The sequence below is a fragment of the Cebus imitator genome, unplaced genomic scaffold (genome assembly GCF_001604975.1).
Source record: "Cebus imitator isolate Cc_AM_T3 unplaced genomic scaffold, Cebus_imitator-1.0 Scaffold37, whole genome shotgun sequence".
In the NCBI taxonomy this organism is placed as follows: Eukaryota; Metazoa; Chordata; class Mammalia; order Primates; family Cebidae; genus Cebus; species Cebus imitator.
This window is the reverse complement of record NW_016107352.1, coordinates 1,589,213-1,607,857: the sequence shown is the minus strand read 5'-3', so window position 1 is coordinate 1,607,857 and position 18,645 is coordinate 1,589,213. Positions and strand designations below refer to the sequence as shown.

Sequence of the window (18,645 nt, the reverse complement as noted above, 5' to 3'; positions counted from 1 at the left end):
AAAAATGTGACATTTAAAACATCGAACTCCCCCCTCTTGCTAAGTGCATTTTTCGGTGGCGGAAATCTCGGTTTTCGTAGGTTTTACGGAGCAGGGAAGCGGAATCATGAAATGCTGGGAGCCAAACAGGGCGTTCAGGTCAGGATTAACCCCGGCTGGAGGCCAAGAGATGCTGCCGCACCAAGCGCGCTATTTCCAGAAACGAAAACCAATTTAAAACAGCTGTGGATGCCTCCAGTGCGTTTGGCGGGCTTCAGAGGCTCCCAGCTACGGACTTTTGTTGGTGATTAGGCGGTTTAAACAGAGACCTTGCTTCCCCTGCAACGTTACCTTTTCCTAAATCTTGTAGGCTGAATGAAGGCGTTTAGTCACGGCAACCGCACGTTTAATCCTCTCCAGCGGGTTGCCAAGATTCGGCCACAAATATTTGCGTGCATTTATACTATGAACATGTATATTTAATGTCAGGGAAAATTGCAGTAGCTGATAAGACTCTAAAATAGTGATGAGGAAGCACGTTAAATAAAACCTTAACGCGAATTCCCATCTGAGCGCCTCAGCGTTAGGCGCTTGGGAAATTGGCAATCTGTTGATGATCTTAGTAAAAGAAGTTTAAGTTAAAAGGGAAAACCAAATTGTCTACAGCTGAGTTAGATTTCTGACACACAGATGAAACGCTTTCATATTTGAAGAGCAAAATTGAGCACATTAGTAACATTGCTACAGATTATTTTATACTTGGAGGATCAATAAGAATTTGACTTACTGTCATTACAACGTTGCAGGCACCACACTTTAAAAGCGAGTCTTTCTAGGAATAAACAAAACTGTAGCTCATTTACTGAGATTTTACTTTCGATTAGAGATAAAATATCCACCATCAGGAACATGAATGAATGAAGTGCAGCTTTTTAACAAAGACATTTCTCTAGGAAGTTGGATGAACACAATTATACTTTTTAGAAATGCCTTTTAATTTAATCTTTAGGATGTTTACCCTATTCTGCAAGATAGAATAATTTCAGGATACCTTATGCTTGGAAGAGTACTGTTCCGGTGACCGCTGACAGTCAAATTGTTAGGAGTTTTGTTTGTTTAAATTCAAAAGTTACTTTACCTTGTTAACTGAGACATTATTTTTCTAAAAGCTGAGGTTAAAAATCAGTATAGATGGAAAGTAGGAAAATTTCAAGTTCAAAAACCCATCTTAAGACTTTAAAAGTTTGAATAAGTTTGAATCAATTTGATTTTTTCATTTCAAAATGTTAACCAGGACTTTTTTAAAAACCTTAATTATATTTTACCATACTAAAAGTAATTTCTAGTCATTGTCCAAAATTCAGGAGAGAAAACCCTAAAAATGCTATAAAGAAGAAAAGGTCACCTGTAACCTCCTCACCCTGCAATAATGCCAGTAAACATTATAGAGTCTGCTTTTTCAGACATTCTCTGTGCATATATAGGTAGCTATACAGTAAATATATTTTCATAGGATTGCAGATAAATACTTTCTAAAAGTTAAAAATAGGATCAAATTAATTCTCCTCACTTATTTTCTTTCCAAATAGCCTTTAAATGTTAAATAACATTAAGTTTGCAGAGCTTTCTTTAAAGGAAATAATATTAATTAATTTTTCTAATTAAAATTTTAAATTAACAACCTTAGTACATAAATATTTAAAACCAGAAAACTGAGAAGAATTTTCTCTGATCTCACCATTCTAACATATTGTGGTTTTTTATTCCCCTACATGTGAAAATATTTTCACTTGGCATAGGAATAGAATTTTCTAAGGGAAAAAACGGCATCAGTAAACAAGTAATTTAGATAAAACCTTTTTGTTATCAAAAAAAAAAAAAAAAACATTAAAAATAAACCTAAAAGATAACATTAATAGAGCAATACTTTAGGTAACATTTTTGTGTGGTCTAGAACAACGAAAACTTTCAAAACCAAAACAAAACAAAATTAATAGATAAGAACTTTAAACAGTTTTTGGACATTTAATATCTATGTGAATTTTGGATTTTCTCCGATATTTATTACTGGTGTTGACTTTTTCTGCCCGTTTTGCACACGGTTGCATATACAGCAAAGAGGAATTAATGGGTATTATTTGTTTTATCAAATAATAATCGGGCTTTGAATTTGGACATTTTATCTATTTTTATGAGTGTTTGCTGTCGATCTATGAAGCTGTTGATGTAACACTTATATTTAATTTCTCGTATGGTAAGAAAATTGTATTTCAAAACAAAGTGGGATTTTTCACTTGTTAGATAATAACTAGGCTTTCTCTTTGGCCATTTTACCCATTTAATGAAAATTTGCCATGTATTTTTAAAGCTGTTGAATTTACCTTATGTATTTAACTTAAGTTCTAGGGTGTTAGAAAAACTATTTCAAAGCAAACTGGAATTTTCACTTGTAAAATAATAATTGTAGTTTCTATTTGGACATTTTATTCCTTTTTAGTGACAATTTGCTACAGATCTATGAATCTGCTGACTTACCATATGTATTTGGCTTAATTTCTGATATGGTAGAGAAAATGTATTTCTAAGCAAAGTAAAATTTTTGTTGTCAAATAATAACTGGACTTTCTATTTTGACACCTTATTCATTTATAATGGCAATTGCTTATAGATTTACCAACCTGCTGACTTACCACCTGTATTTGGCTTAGGTTCTAGTATGGTAGGGAAAATGTATTTCTAAGCAAAGTAGAATTTCCACTTGTCAAACAGTAAGTGGACTTTGTATTTAACATTTTATCCATTTTTACAACAGTTTGCCATAAATCTAAAAGCTGTTGATTTGCCTCATGTATTTTGCTTAACTTATGGTATGGTAGACAAATTGCATTTCTAAGCAAAGTGGAATTTTTACTTGTCTCACAGACATTGAAAATAAGGGACAGCACTAGTAAAAACAGGTTAGAGACAACCTCAAAGAAATAAAGATAACATGTATCTAGTTGCTAACACTAGCTTTCCACTGGAGAAAATCATGCTGTACACAAATATTGACGCAGTGGAGAAATCCTGATTTGCTAAAAGTCAAATATTTAGATTGTTTCTGATTCTTATAAGTGCAGTATTTACAGATCATATTTTCTCCAAAATACCTAGTCACCTTCTTCCTTTTTCTTTTTTACTAATTATTCATACTCTACCCGAATCCTTTCCTTAAAACTCACCCTTCCGCTTATTTTCTAACCCCAGTGTAAAAAAATGACCATAGGGGAATTGATAATACGGGTTTATGTGTTCTTTAGAAATTCTTGGGCTGGAGGGGAGATCGCTTTTACACTTTGCTCCATTTTAATCCAGAGCTTCACAGAAATATCAGTGTGATGACTGTTTTCTTTCTATCCCTCTCAAGCTCACCAGCAGAGACAGACAGACATGAGGGGCATAATCTAATCAACATTAGAAACATACTTCATACAGTCAGAGTGAAAGTGACTGCATTTCTGACCCAACAATGGAGTGGAAGAGAAAGTTCTAAGTGTGAGGCAGAGGTGAAAGCTGCAGCGAAACATTAGAAAAGATGTTTTAGAAAAGCAAATCAACATAGACTAATACACACTGCATTCAGGCTTTTTCTAAACTTCGGAATCCAGTTCTCCAGTCTGCTATCTCCCTGATTTCCAGAAATATTAAGCCTAAAGTAGCAGTACAAGGAAAAAATAATAAAGAAGAAAAAGCCAGTGTTTCCAGGTATCAACAAGTCTTTTCAAGTGAATATGTTTCTGATTCAAGTTTTCACATTGGTAGGATCAGATGGAGTCTCAGTGCTCTTAAATCCATTCACATGGATTGCTTGAAAGCCAAATCCTCTCTTCATAATTCCGAGTGTTTTAAATTTGGTAAACAATGTAACCCTGTATTAAAGACACTATTAAGTAAAAAGCAAACGTCCGGTTTCCACAGCTTGACAGTGGAACAACCATTTCCATTGACGCTGTATCCCTTCTAGTCTTTATTCTGTGTACATACTTATTTTTATATAATTTTAATATGTGTAGATTTCTTACGCTTTGTTTTGAAAGGTAAGTTAACCCTGCTTTCAGCGATGCATTTGTCAAGGATGCAGGATGCTTTTATGTATGAGGTGGTGTGCAGATTAATTAGCGGTATTGCTGTGTGCGCGGAAGGCAGACTGAACCAGCACCGACAAGGTGTATAGGTTCTTGGGTTTGGGTCAGGAATTGTCCCTGCATAAGGATCACAAGCCTTTGCCCTGAGTTTTCTCTTCCTCAGCATTTGTATGAATGACTTTGATGAAGATCTAGGAGGCTTGCTTTAAAAATTCATGGATGAATTGAAAAGGGATAGCTGTTAGATAACAATTTAGAGTTAACACAGTTCTTAAATGGGTTGCAATGCTATGCTAAAAGCAAAAAATATTTTATAGTAGTAAATGCATCATAATTCATTGGTATGGAAGTATGGAGGTGACTTTGTATGGTGGCAGTTCTTTAGGAAAATGAAGGTTAATAGGAACCAGTGACATGACATGGTTGCAAAAGAAAAAAAATTAGTTAGGTTCTGGTAGTAGGATAGTGTCCATATGTCACAAAAAACTTATAGTACCCTGCTGTAATCAACCACATCTGTAGTATTGTGTCAATTTCTGGCTGTCACATTTAAAGAGAGACGTTGACAAATTAGACAACTTTCAGAGCAGTCCATGGGGAGGTTGAAGGGTCTGGCAATCCTGTCATAGGAGGTATCCTCACAGGGTCTGGAAATGTTTAACTTGAGAAGACCGAACAGCCGACATGAACTCTCTGCTGTTTGCTTCGGAAAATAGAGAACTAGCATCGGTGGGTGAAAGGTACAGATAGATTTCAACTTAAGCCCTTCCTAACAGTGAAGCTCAACAAGACAATCAACTTTATTTGTTCTGTTCTTTAAATATCAGAAATATTCACATTTCTTGCAATGAATATTTAATTTGAAGGTCATGATAACGTTTTAGTATAGACCTGAAAGATACTTGTGATGAGAACATTTTATTTTTTCTGATAAACTGTCTAAAAAGAATAGCCCTATGTGTTGCAAGTTCATTTCTTACAGCTTGAAAAACAGGGTAATTTAACACGCACCCTCCTCTCTCTCCCATTCTATTTCAAATATGAAAACCTGAGAAGAAAATTAGATTCCTTTTCCCCCTGCAGAGTGTCTTAACTTGCTTAATTTGCTTCCCAGAATTACTCTTTCCTGGAATTTCTTGCTCTGTCCGAGCAGGCTTCTGGGGCTGAGTGGCCGTGGATGCCGAGGATACTCAGGGCTAGAGGAGGCAGTTTGAGTGCTAGAGCTCAGCTGCCTCTTCTCCAGGGAGAAATAGGGTTTCTTCTGCAACCTCCCCTCCCTTGTGATATATCGCTCTATAAAACTTAACAGTTACAATTTTTGGCTTTTACATAGCAAAATAAAATATTTTAATTAAATGTTTTCAACTTCTGTCTGTTTCAGATTAGCCTGGTTTCTGCGTGGCTTAAGGGCACATTCTTAGTGTCTCAGACATGTCTTGAGGCAGATTTTTCTTTCCTATGCGATCATCTGCCTATTGATTGTTTATTTTGGCTACTTTATCAAACTTTGAAAATGTGATTTCTCAAAATGAACTTGTGGAGTATATAGGGCTTCTTTACAGGACTCCTTTTTGAGTAGTTTTGGATTCTACAGAAGCTGTTTTTGTGCCCTGAAGTTCTTAGTTCTTGCACACTAAGAAGTCTAATGAAAGAGGTGAAGAAATGATAGAAAAATTCTTCTGTCATCTTTTCTAATGTTTCGCTGCAGCTTTCACTTCTGCCTCACACTTAGAACTTTCTCTTCCACTCCAGTTGTTGGGTCAGAAATGCAGTCACTTTCACTCTGACTGTAGGAAGTATGTTTCTAATGTTGAACAACTTTCTCCTCTCCTTATTCTCTCTTTTATAAAAGGGCCCCGTGCACTTTTGTGGGATTGTAATAATGCAAATGGCAATTTGTGATGGCTTGCATCCCAGTTGTTGAAGATGCCACGGGCATTCTTGGGCTGAGTTCATATTTCCAAGACAGAAAAGCTCAAAGATGAGTTTCTGGCTTGTCAGTCCTCAGCTGATCTACAGGCGGCCACTTGTAATTCCTTGAATGCAGCTTGCTTGCTCCAGCTCCGGCTCCCCTACTTTGGAAGTAATAATTCTCAATGTTTACATTTTAAAACTTAAAGGAGTTACCTTGGGAAATAAATAGGTAGCCTCAAAACATTAGTTGCTGGCATTATTATTGTTATATTCTTGGAAACAATATGTTAATGAAAGCCACAGTGCTGTTTTCTTCTTTGGTCGCTCTCTGATAGAATTTTTTTTTTTTTGTATCTTCATTTAAGAATTTTTATCCAATGTTTATGCAATAGCAGTTTATGTATATTTTATTATTTAAAAACCACTCCTGTTAAGCACATTTCACTTTCTATCTAATTGCCTTAGACCAATCAGTTTTTTGGAATAGATCTTTGGCATCCTGTACCACGGGAATCGCCACAGCATCTGTTGTGACATGTATACAGACTTTCTTTTCTGATAAATGAACCCGCTCATTTCAAAAATGTTTAGGAGTTAGGCAGCTCTGGTATAAATTCTTTCCCATTCTTTCCCACTCATTCATCTGGTCACCACTTTGATTATTATGGAGATTTGAAGTTCGCTGCAAATTTGAAAGAAGGAATCGGAGTAATTTTCTTACAGCAGTTAAAGTGGAATATTTGTCACCTGTTTTCTTCAGTGGTTTGCACAGAAGTATAGTTGCTCTTTTACCTTGGAAAGCAAAAGAAGGGAAAAAATATCCCAAGGTTTTGTTTTTCCTCCTTGGCAAATTCATTTTTCTTGCTGTGCAGTAAAATGACATTGGCTTTTCTTTTCTGTGAAATAATCGATGTAGCACTTTTAATATCTTTTATTTTCTGTAGCTACAGGGTTGATTCCCCTCAAAGACCAGTACTGCAGAAGTAGGAACAGAACAGATCACTTATGTGTTTATCAGAATTTGAAATGTATATTATTTTTTGTCTAACCATTTTACTGCTAGAAATCTAGCTTACAGATATACTGTTGAAAGTGCTCAAAGATACAGATAAGGATTTTTATTACAGTATTGATAATCATAATGAAAAACTAGAAAAAATCCTGGTCATCTTTATTAATTAGTAATTTTTTTTTTGAGACAGTTTTGTTCTTGTTGCTCAGGCTAGAGTACAATGGCGTGGTCTCCCCTCACTGCAACCTCTGCCTCCTGGGTTCAAGTGATTCTTCTGCCTCAGCCTTCCAAGTAGTTGGGATTACAGATGCCAGCCACCATGCCTGGCTAATTTTTTTTGTATTTTTAGGAGAGACAGGGTTTCACCATGTTGGCCAGGTTGGTCTTGAACTCCTGACCTCAGGTGATCCACCCGCCTTGGCCTCCAAAAATGTTGAGATTACAGGTATGAGCCAATGCACTTGTAATTACCCGGCCAGTAATTATTTTATTCATTCATTTTTTTTGAGTATAGACTAGTTTTGAGACCCCATGCTAGATGCTGGGGAATACACAGCTCGGCTATTGAGAAAATTTTTATACTAGTGAGGTTGACAAAGAACAGGGTTTTTTTTTTTCAAGATTATTTGATTAATCAAACAATTACATATATAAATGTGCTATTAAAACTATGGTAAGTACTACAAACATGACTAGAACTTTTAAGTAGAGGATTTGGCCAGAGAGGGGGTTTAAGGAAGGCTTTTCCAAGGAAGTACTCAGATCTTAAGGATGAGTAATATTAGTAAGGAGGGTACGTATATTTGAAGTAAAAGGAAGACCTCTGTAGAGGCCCTGGGGCAGGTTGAATATGGTAAACAGAAAGTGCTAAAAGAAGTCTAGTGAAATTGGAGTAGAAAGAGAAGGATGAACACAATGTTAAATGAGGCTGGAGAGGAAGTCAAGGAACAAATTTTGCAGGACCTGGTAGACTAACTTAAAGGGTTTAATTTTATTCTAAGAGCAGTGGGAACATCTTTGCAGGTGTTTAACCCGGACATGATCAGATCTGCATTTCAAAAAGAGCACTTTAGCTGTTTGTGAGGAAAGGGTTGGAGGGGTCAGAATAGCTTACAGCAGACTAGTTAGGCTCCTTTAGCAATTGAGGATAGAGATGATGACTTTGTGGGCTAGGGTAGTGACTGGGAGATTAAGATAGGAGGGATATTTTGGGGGATAAAAATCAACGGGAGCGAGTGTTGCGTTGAATTTGGTGTTGAGTTTGTCGGGAGGAGATTTCAAGGATGATTTCTAGATTTCTGTCATCTACCTGAGGACAGATAGTGGTGCCACACATGGGATGAAGAAGGCTGGAATAGGATCAGTTTTTAAGGGAAAGATCATGGACAAGCTTAGTTCGAGGTGGTGATAAATAAATTATGATTGAGACACATAGCAGAAAACAATGTAGCCTTAAAATGTGCTATCATGTAAACATGTTCAAGATATATTCTAAATGAAAAAATGTGATGGTATGTGTTTTTATGTGCACACACATATAAAATATGGAAAAGATGCCAAGACGATTAAGAGTAGATACCCTAGGCAGTGACATTGGTGGATGGCAACAGGGATATGAGAGAGAATATTTTTATTTTGTACCCTTCTGGATATACTATTGGAATATATTATAATACAATGAGAATGTATGGCTTTTATAATTAAGAAAATTAATAGCAATTTACAGCAAACATCCAATATAAGAATATTTATTCTTTAGAGATTACTTAGTTGGAAGGATCACGTGAACCTTGTTATATTTTTTTATTGTGATGGAAATTTTTCCTGTAGCTTTACCTCCCTAACCCAATAGCTCATATACTTGGCTTTTTAATCCTTTTCCACTAGATTGCACTATTACACTAGATTTTACATTGCCTGTATACTGTTTTGTATTCTGCTTTTCACTAATTTTATCACAACAGTCCAACATTGTACAAATAAGGACATTAAATTATAATGTGCATATAACTGTTGTTTATATGAATCATTTGTGTTAAAGTTCCCGCTGGTGCTCCTATTTCATCTGAGTTATACAGTACTGTTCCCATGAGTGGAAACCCAAACTTACCTTCTCAGGCTATTTGAGCAAAGGAGCAAAAAATACCAACAGAAATGAATAACCTTACCTTCTCCATTAACTGTTCTGTCAAACCAACACTTTTTATATTGAACATTGAACTTTCCACTCAATTTTGATGTATTTAATGCAGTTGAATCTTGCTCACACATAAAATTTTGCTTTTGTTGCATTGTTTCCTCTAAATAAAAATCTAAAAGTTTATAAAAGTCAGAATGTAAATATCGATATAATTCATTTCTTAATACATCTGGCTTCCCTCAAGGGTTAAACTGGAGCTCTCAACTTGCCTGAGTGTGGGGAATGAGGACTGGCTGAGATACCATCTTCTTAGCCCTTGGGCAGTCACGTGGTGAAGTTTGGTATGGCTGTTGCCTCTTCTTCTGAGTAGCCTCTACAGTTGACTCTCTGTGTATTTCTATAGAATATCATTTTTCATATGTGTCATGATTGTGGAAAAAAGTGAGGGTGCAGTATTATATAATGCCACCTGTAGTGATGGCAGTTTTTTTCATTTGAAAATATATTTTTTAAAATGACCGTATTTAAAGAAATCCAAAATTTTCTTCAAATTAGAAGAGTAAATATAATGATAGTTTTCATTTTTTGAGGACATCATTATATGGTAGACATTCTTCTAAAGTTCTTAAATGTATTATGTCATTTAATACTCAACAATCTCTCTCTGATATGAGTACTATTCTACTCCAGATGAGGAAACTGAGGCACAGAAACAATGAGTAACTTGCCAAATGGACAAAAATTAGGATTTGAACCCAGACTCTCTGTAGAGACCGATGTTAAACACTGCCTTTCGGCACTAGTTTTATTTCACTCTGTAGTATCTAATTTTTTAGCTTCTTCTGGCATCCTTCATTAAAGTCTTGCTATAACATTTCTTTTAGGATTGTCTTTTCCTGACTCCTTTCAGAGGTTGGACTAGACAATCCTCCTTAACAAAGCCATTTTTTCCCCATAGGTTCCAAAATTTAAAGCTTTTTCTTTCAACAAATTGTTTTCATTTTTGTTTTGATGCCCATAGTTCATGAGATTCATTTCTACTGCACAGCAATAGCATAGTAATGGTAATGGGGACTTTAGTTTTCTATATGAAAAAAAAGTATAAATTAAAATGTATATATCATTTTGTGTAAGTACATTCTATGATTGTACAACAACAAAATCACGTAACAATATATTTCTCAAAAAGTATCCCCATTGTTAAAGCAATACATGAATGTATTTGGGGGTAGTATTTATGTGTACGTGACATAGACTTGGCAGCCAGCCATGAAATGGGTTCAAAATTCAACTCTGCCACTTAGTAAACATATGACCTAGGATAAGTTAACATAATTTTCTTAAACTTGGTTGTCTTGTAAAATAGAGCAAATGCTACCTACTTCACATAGTCATTGTAAGGATTACATTAGTTAATATGTGTAAAACCCGTAGTGTAGTATCCAGCACTTAGTATTTTAGACATGGTAGCTGAAGAAGAGAAGTAATAGTCAACTTATATTTTTTAGAGAAAAAAATATAAAAACAATGTTTTGATATAGGAAACAAAGTAATGAGAATTGCATAAAAGAAGGGAAGAGAAAAATGTAGAGGGTCAGGGAGCAACATAGCACCTTGGATGGGGATGGTAGAGAAGGGAAGGGATGTGGGACAGGTGAACTGTATAACCAACTTCTGAAAACAAAGTCTTCCATTCCCCTTAGAGTAGAATATGAAAAAGACAAATGAAGTAGTGGACAGAGAAAGACTTGACAGTTTGGTTTTAAGGTGAGTATGATAATCAGATTAAATTTCATTTGGCATATCCTGCTGTTTACTTGGACAGTGATGTCTGAATAAGTTATTATTTATTATTTCCATTCCTTGATATTCTGATTAGCTCATCAGCAATCAGTCACTATTCACAGCTCTTCAATTACTTTTATTAAATAGCAATCCTTTCCTCCCACAGTCAGCAAATTATTCAGGTTTGGGAAAGAGTAGTATCTCTTCAGAGAGTGCTTGCCCCGGGCCAGATGAAATGTAGTCACGCTGCTACAAGACTCAAAATGAATCATGGACTCTTGAGTCAAACTTTAACTGTTGTATGGCTTCTAGGGATGGTGAAGGCATGCCAACCACCTTTGGATTAATTTAGGCTTTGATGATTTTGAAGAGGGAACATTGAAAAGATGATTAAATTGTGTACAGTGATATCCTGGCTAATTATGTGAATGCCTTTTTAGTTTAGGCTGTGTAAATGCAAGATGCCTGTGATTCTTTGCTTTTGTGTTTATGAACTAGAGTAAAATTCGCACCCAGATATAATTGTAGCATAGATTACCATGAACCTGGTGAGCACAGTAGTGTTCTCTTCCTTTTAAGATTTCTGAGGATAGTCCATTATCTTTGGAGGAAGTTCAAGAACTAGTCTCTACAGATTGACATATCTTTACACATTAGATTTAATATTGAAAAGTTGTAGGTAGGATAACTATTTTAAATATTGAGTCATATTTTTCCATCCTAGAGAAATTCATTCTCAAGTAAAAAAATGCATTGGTTATTTTCTAATGAAAATTAAACTTTAAAATACTAGCCTTTTTCAGTGAGTACTCTGCACTTATCAATGTACGGAATGCAATACTCTGTACAAGTAGTCAAGTGGATCCAGGATATTGTACATACAATTAAAAACAGATAGTTATTTCCCTGTTATTGAGGTTTCTCCCTCAATGTGTGAGACTTGAATGTTTAAGCAGCCACATCATTTGTGGCATCGTGTCTTGCCTTTAGTGATATTATCTGAGGAGTAGAGCCATAAAACATTGTCCTTTTATTGAGATTTATTGGACTTCAGTCTTCTGTGGTCAAAGTAGGACTTCATATAGATCAATACAAACTTTTAAAAAATGAATGTGCTCAAAAGCAGTGCTGGCCTTGAAATAGAGCAATATCTGTGTGTTGTGTTTAAACTGTTCTACCCTGCCTCTCTTTTTAAACAATTGAGACACCCAATTCAATTTGCTTTTTGAATCCTGTAAAAGCCAACCAGACTGCCCTTATACTTTACAACTGGAAAGTATGAGCGATGATGCATTGATTCACTAGCCAAGGACATGTAGTGGTGTTAAATATTTTGCTGGGTTAGTCAGATTCTAAAAGCAAGAGTTTAAGAAAAAATTCCATAGACTTAAAGTTATCCTAGTAAATCCTTTAAATCACCCACAAGGTAATATGTGTAGTTTTGTGTATATCACTCTGAGCAATAATTCTTATGCACAACATAGTCTGAGAAGCACCGAGCTAATATAAAGGAAGGAACAAAAGAGAAGCTGTCTGGGCACTCAACCCATTCTTTCTTTATGGTAACTACCCAGTCCATGGAGAAATGGAGAGTTCTATAGAGTGTCTGCTTGCCTGCAGGATTTATTCCATTCTGCTGTAAGATTAAGCCTCTATAATCTTCAGACACATTAAAAGATTGATTTGGTTTTGTAAGGATTGAATTAGACAGTATATGTGAAAGCACCTTGCTTAAGAGCTGGTAATGGGAAGCAGTTAAATCTAAATGTTGCTTGTCATATCCACACATACATTGTTCTTTGGAATGTTGTAGAAAAGAATTTGGCCACCTGTTTTTTGACCTTCTAGTTGGGATTTTCCACTATCCAGCAGGGTCTTACATGTTTTTGCAAATTGGCTGTATCTGTAAATCAGCTGGAGGTTGGAATGGGTAGGGTTTTCAATTCTAAGTCAGCCCTACATTTGTTGCATATGTAACTCAGATAATAGTATATATTTCTTTGGGTTCTGTGATGGCTCATCTGTCTTCTAGAGTTCACAGTTGTGTATGTGAATTACCTGATAGAATTGTGTAACCCACGTACCTAGACTCTCCATGGTGGAGTCATGAACATGTGTTTTAAAATTTTTTTACTATCTATATTTTGGGGGTACATGTGAACATGTATTTTGGGGGAGCTGCCTATGTGATTCTTATGTAAGCAGCGTGGTGCTTTTGGAACATAGCCATCAGGAAAACCCCAGAGATGGAGTATTTTGCCGTAAGAGACTATTAGCATTTCTGATCCTGTGTTAGCTTAGATTATTAGGAAATGCCTACTGTATTATTCATTTAGATCTAAAAATATGTAACCAGTTATTACATAAATTATTAGACAAAGCATAAGATTAGTAGATAAAATTTAGTAGATAAAATTAATATTCTCAATTTGACATATTTTTAAAATTGAATACAAATTAAGTAGCTTATTTTGGGGGGTGCTGTGGATTTTGATTTGTACTGCAACATATCACTGAAGTGATCACCTGAAGTTTTGTTTGTTTGTTTTTAATAACTTGTTTAACAACTTTAAAAAATTTTTATTATGGACATCTAATGGTTGTACATATACAGAGGGTGTCTGTGACATTTTGATATAAGCATACTGTATATAATGATTAAATCAGTAACCTCAGTTTTAGCTAACTGCAGTGGTCCCAGCAGTGCTTGTACTCCTAGCTACTTGGAAAGCTGAGATAGGAGGATTGCTTGAGCCCAGGAGTCCTAGTCCAGCCTGGAAAACATAGTGGACCCCATCTCTAAAAACAACACTACCACTACTGCTACTAATAATAATAATCTGGGTTTTGAATTGTATTATTATTTTTTTTTCATTTTGAAGGGAACTTTGGATTTTTCATAATTTAGTTTAAGTTCAAATTTTTACTGAAAATTTAGTTTGAAAAGGAAATAAGTCTTTCATCTCTGATTTATTAAGGTGGGAGCCCTTTTAATGTTAAGTTTGCTGTACCCTACTAACTGTTACTCTTTTTACTTTCCTTTTCTCATGCACAAAGTATTTTCTTTACTTTCATATGCTTGGTCCTACCCATTCTGCCTTTTCTTGAATTGTATCTCATCAGCTATGCTCCTGTTCTTTATCCTTAATCTCTTTCTCCCCCCCTTACATCTTTTCCTCAATTTAGATACAAAATATGTCATCCCTACTAAAATAACCAACTTTTTGTCCACCTTGCTACTTCTTCAGTCTATCATTTGTTCTTTTTGCTTCCCTATTCTGACCAGCGTTCTTGAAAGATTAACTGTGATTTCTGCATCCACATCTTGGCCTTTTACAGTTTGACTTCTACTCTCACCACTCCATTGGAACTCCACTTTTGAGGAGTCACCAGTAACTTCTCACTTTTCAAATCTAGCAGTCTTTTCTAAGCTCTCATCCTTTTTGACCTTTTTGCAGTAAGTGGGGATCACACTCTCCTTCTTGACATCTCTCTTCCGTTAGCTTATGTGACTCTTCAGACTTCATTTTCCAACCTCTGTGACTGCCTCTCTTCTTTCTTTGCTGAATCCTCCTCTGCTTTTTATATGTTAATATATTTATTAACATGTTATTTTGCTTTTGCTGTCCCTCTTACCTTTTGAGCATTCTTTCTTCATTTCAGGTCCAGAAGCTAGGAGAGTCCAGGCACGGTGGCCCACACCTGTAATCCCAGCACTTTGGGAGGCTGAGGTGGGTGGATCACCTGAGGCCAGGAGTTTGAGACCAGCCTGGCCAACATGCTAAAACTCCGTCTCTACCAAAATACAAAAATTAGCCAGGTGCAGTGGTGCACGCCTGTAGTCCTAGCTACTTCATTGGCTGAGGCTGGAGAATTTCGGAGCCGAGAAGGAGGAGGTTGCGGTGAACTGAGATCATACCACTCCCCTCCAGCCTGTGCAGTGGTAGAGCTAGACTCCATCTCAAAAAAACAAAACAAAACACAGAAGCTAGGACAGATCCCCTGGGGAATTCTTGGGCTGAGCTGAATCCACAAGGAACTTACCTTAAGATAGCCCAAGGGAGAATAGGATGGAGAGCCAATATTGTAGTCAGAAAAAATGGTCCCCAGATCTATCACGTCTGAAATGTAAGGGTGAAAAATCAGAGAGTAGGCAGCAGACTGGCAGTTTGGATGATGAAAAACAGGATCGATGAATGGGACAAGAACAGGAATATGTATTTACTCCAGATCACGTTCGATGTAAGAGCTTGATGTATGTGTTACTAGGGACATGGTATCTTAAAGGAATCACATTAGGGCTTTGGCTTTAATAATCATTTCTCTGGAGAAGGACTTTAAATCTGTAAGTGAAATCCCATTACATTCTCTTCTTCCTCTTAGTTTCACCTGGATGTCCAACTGGTACCCTAAGTTTAACATATCACAAATCAAATTAATCATCTTTCTCTTGAAATTGACTTTTCTGAGGTCCTAATGTGTCACTGTTCTATGTCATTCTAGATTTAAAAAAATCAAAGGCATCTTTGATTTTCCTTTTATCCCTACACCCAGCAATTTGAAACAGTGTTGTCAGTATTATCTTCATGTTGTCTTGTAATTGGCATCAACTTTTGTTTCCTTGTGCTTCACCCTGACTACTACCTGACACTCTTGTAGTAGCCCCTATTTAGTGTTCCTATCCTAGTCATTGCTGCCAGTGTGAGCAAAATGCAACTGTGAATTTAAAAGGTACTTTAAACTTAACACAATATTCCTAGCCAGAGATAATAGCTTTCCATCAATGTTCTTATAGCACTTATGCTTTCTACCATTTGTGTAATTACTGTGATTTATTTTGTGTGTGTGTGTGTGTGTGTGTGTGTGTGTGTGTGTGTGTGTGTGTGTGTATTTGTACATGAATTGCCAATCCCCATAGATTGTAAGCTTCTTCAGTGGCAGGAACTGTGCTTTGGCTGTCTTATATCCCCACATATTTCTTGTATTGACATACAACAAATATTTGCTGACTAGAATTAAACAGTTAGCTAGGCTACAAGGAATCTGATCCCAGTTAATAGTAGATGATCTGTGATAGTCATTTTAACATGACATTAATTTCATTTTTTACATTTGTTTTATTCTGAAAAGCTTTTTTATTGAGCTGTGCTGATGGCATAAATGGAACAGTTAACTGGAAGACCAGACAGGCCAACAATTTTATTATCAGCAGAAAAATGGTTGCTGGGATCAAAGATGGTGAGTTTAGGTTGTAAATCTAAATCCCTTTGGGGGAGCCAATTAAATGTCTGCTTCCATTGTGGCTTTTTTTTTTTTTTTTTTTTTTTTTTAGTCTGAAAAAATAAAATTTTGTTTTCCTAATCTTCTGAAACTTCTGATCCTCTGTGTTCTTAATCCATTATTTTTCAAGTTATTTTCCTTGGCTGTAGCTTTGCCCTTTTTAAAGAAAAACTAAAAACCATTTCTATGTTTTTAACCAACCCTTTATCCAGTCACTAGCTTGCCACTTAAAAAAAATTGTCCTACTGTGGTTAGTATAACAAGTTATTTATAATATTGAAAATATTAAGAAGTACATTCAACATGTATCATTTAAAATAGCATGTATGTAACCTTGGAAAAACAGTCATAAAAATTTTTGGCTAATTTTGGATGATTCTTGTTGCAAAACCAAATTGATATGTTTTGCTATTAAATACTTAGGTGGTACTTGTTTTCTATTGGAAAGATGACTTGACCTGTAAATGATTGATTGATTCTTCTAAATTTTTCTTCTGTATCTGTAAATATATCCATCAGCAATATTCCAGGACCTTTGAAATAATACATTTTATTAGGGAGAAAAGGCATTACTTAAGTCAAAATATTAGTTGGTTTCAAAATATCAATTAATATTATGAACTTGCACTAATATTTCTTGTTTTTTTGGCTTGATGATCCTTCACATAAAATATTAGCTACCTGTGTTTGTGAACATTAGCAGAATAGTAGAGTAGTTTCTCTAACTTTGGAGCAACAAAAATGGGTATAAAAATAATAGTAATGTGCTGGGCATGGTGGCTCATGCTTATAATCTCAACACTTTGGGAGGCTGAGGTGGGGGTGGATCACGAGGTCAGGAGTTTGAGACCAGCCTGGCCAACATGGTTAAACCCCATCTCTACTAAAATACAAAAATTAGCTGGGCATGGTAGCAGGCACCTGTAATTCCAGCTACTCAGGAGGCCGAGGCACGAGAATTGCTTGAACCCTGGAGGTGGAGGTTGCAGTGAGCTGAGATTGTACCATTGCACTCCAGTCTGAGTGACAGAGCTAGACTCTGTCTCAAAAAAAAAAAAAGTAATAATAATAGTAATATTAAAATGTTTTCAAAAGAACATTAATTTTATGTGATAAGATTATAATGCCAGATGAAACCTGCTGGGTACTTGTAGGAGTGATTCCTGGCTTACTTCATTTTCTTCATACATCTGTGAAGTTGGGCATCAATAACGTTTTTACAGCTGGAACCAAATTATTCTTCAGCTGGACTCTTCTACCCCCAGATCTCTTTCACAATGGGACCAAGTTTCCCAACATCTTTTTTTTCCCAGCTGACTTTGAAACAAACCTACAAACACCTGTGTATTTTAATGAATTTTCATTACTAAGATCTGTAAGAAAATATAAATAGAGTTTCATAAAAATAACTTCCCATGAAAAGATCACAAAAATTTGTTTTAAGATGCGCTTGTTCCAGGACACAGGCCCATGGTCTCGTAATTCTTTCCCCCACATTCTCTTTAGATATTGCCATCAGATTCTCCCTGATTATCCTTATCTGGCTGGTTTCGCAAGCTGAGGGCCATCGGCTTCTTTGACACAGTTACTCTTCCTTTTTTCTAATCTCTTTTCTAGTTATGGGTCCCCGGTGTCCTTCACTGTTGCAATCTTCACTGTGCTTCTGCTCTGTCATCTCCAAAGGATTTGGGACATGCCCTGGCTCCTTATGCTTCACATAGGATCCCTGAAGACTCTTCCTCTAGACTTTACATCTTTTTTCACTAGGTTGCAATCATCCCTTTTCTTCAGACTTTTCACTTTAACTTTGATCCCTGGAACTTCTGTCCTCTCTGAGGTCCTCCTCTTGCTGTTTGATTTGCCAAAGAAAAAAAGCCACTCTCTCACCAGCTGCTAGACTCAGCGGAGTCATCTATTATGGTGCTGTTCTTAGGGAAACGCATTTCAAGACCTTGACATATAGTATAATCTAGAATCTCTAAGAGATGCCAGTCTCTTCCTGTTTCAGAATTCATAGTGTCATTGAACCTCACACTGATTTTCTCCTTGGGACCTGAGAGATAACTATAGTTTGCAGAATAGAAATGATCACTGCATCTTGAATCTACCGAGGTAACGAGTATAGGTTATCACGTTCACTTATTTCCTCAGTTTAGCTTGATCTCATCCTTTATTTTCCTTTCTTCTCATCCTGTTTATATCCTATCATTATAGCTCTGAATTATCAAGATACCTTATACAGAAAATACATTTTTTCAACTGTATGAGGAGAATTGTTTCATCACTTTTAAAATTATAATCACAAATACTAGTAGCTTGTATGGCAAGGCCGTTTTAAATACTGTCTCAGATGTAGAATGTTCTCTGAGATGTTCTTGACCATGAATCCCAGTTCAAGAGAGCACAAAAGA

General features: G+C 36.0%; 1 protein-coding gene across 12 annotated transcripts in view; it reads left to right on the top strand.

The window, feature by feature from the left end:
- SGCE (sarcoglycan epsilon) overlaps positions 1-18,645 on the top strand; it is a 70,055-nt gene that overhangs the window by 715 nt on the left and 50,695 nt on the right. For 4 of the 12 annotated variants that reach the window (XM_017525124.2, XM_017525123.2, XM_017525121.2 and 1 more), the window contains exon 2: positions 16,085-16,192. The exons of the other annotated variants lie outside the window; for them this stretch is intronic. In XM_017525124.2, coding sequence (XP_017380613.1) covers positions 16,085-16,192 — 108 coding nt within the window. The remainder of the gene's footprint in view (positions 1-16,084; positions 16,193-18,645) is intronic. 12 annotated transcript variants of the gene reach the window in all.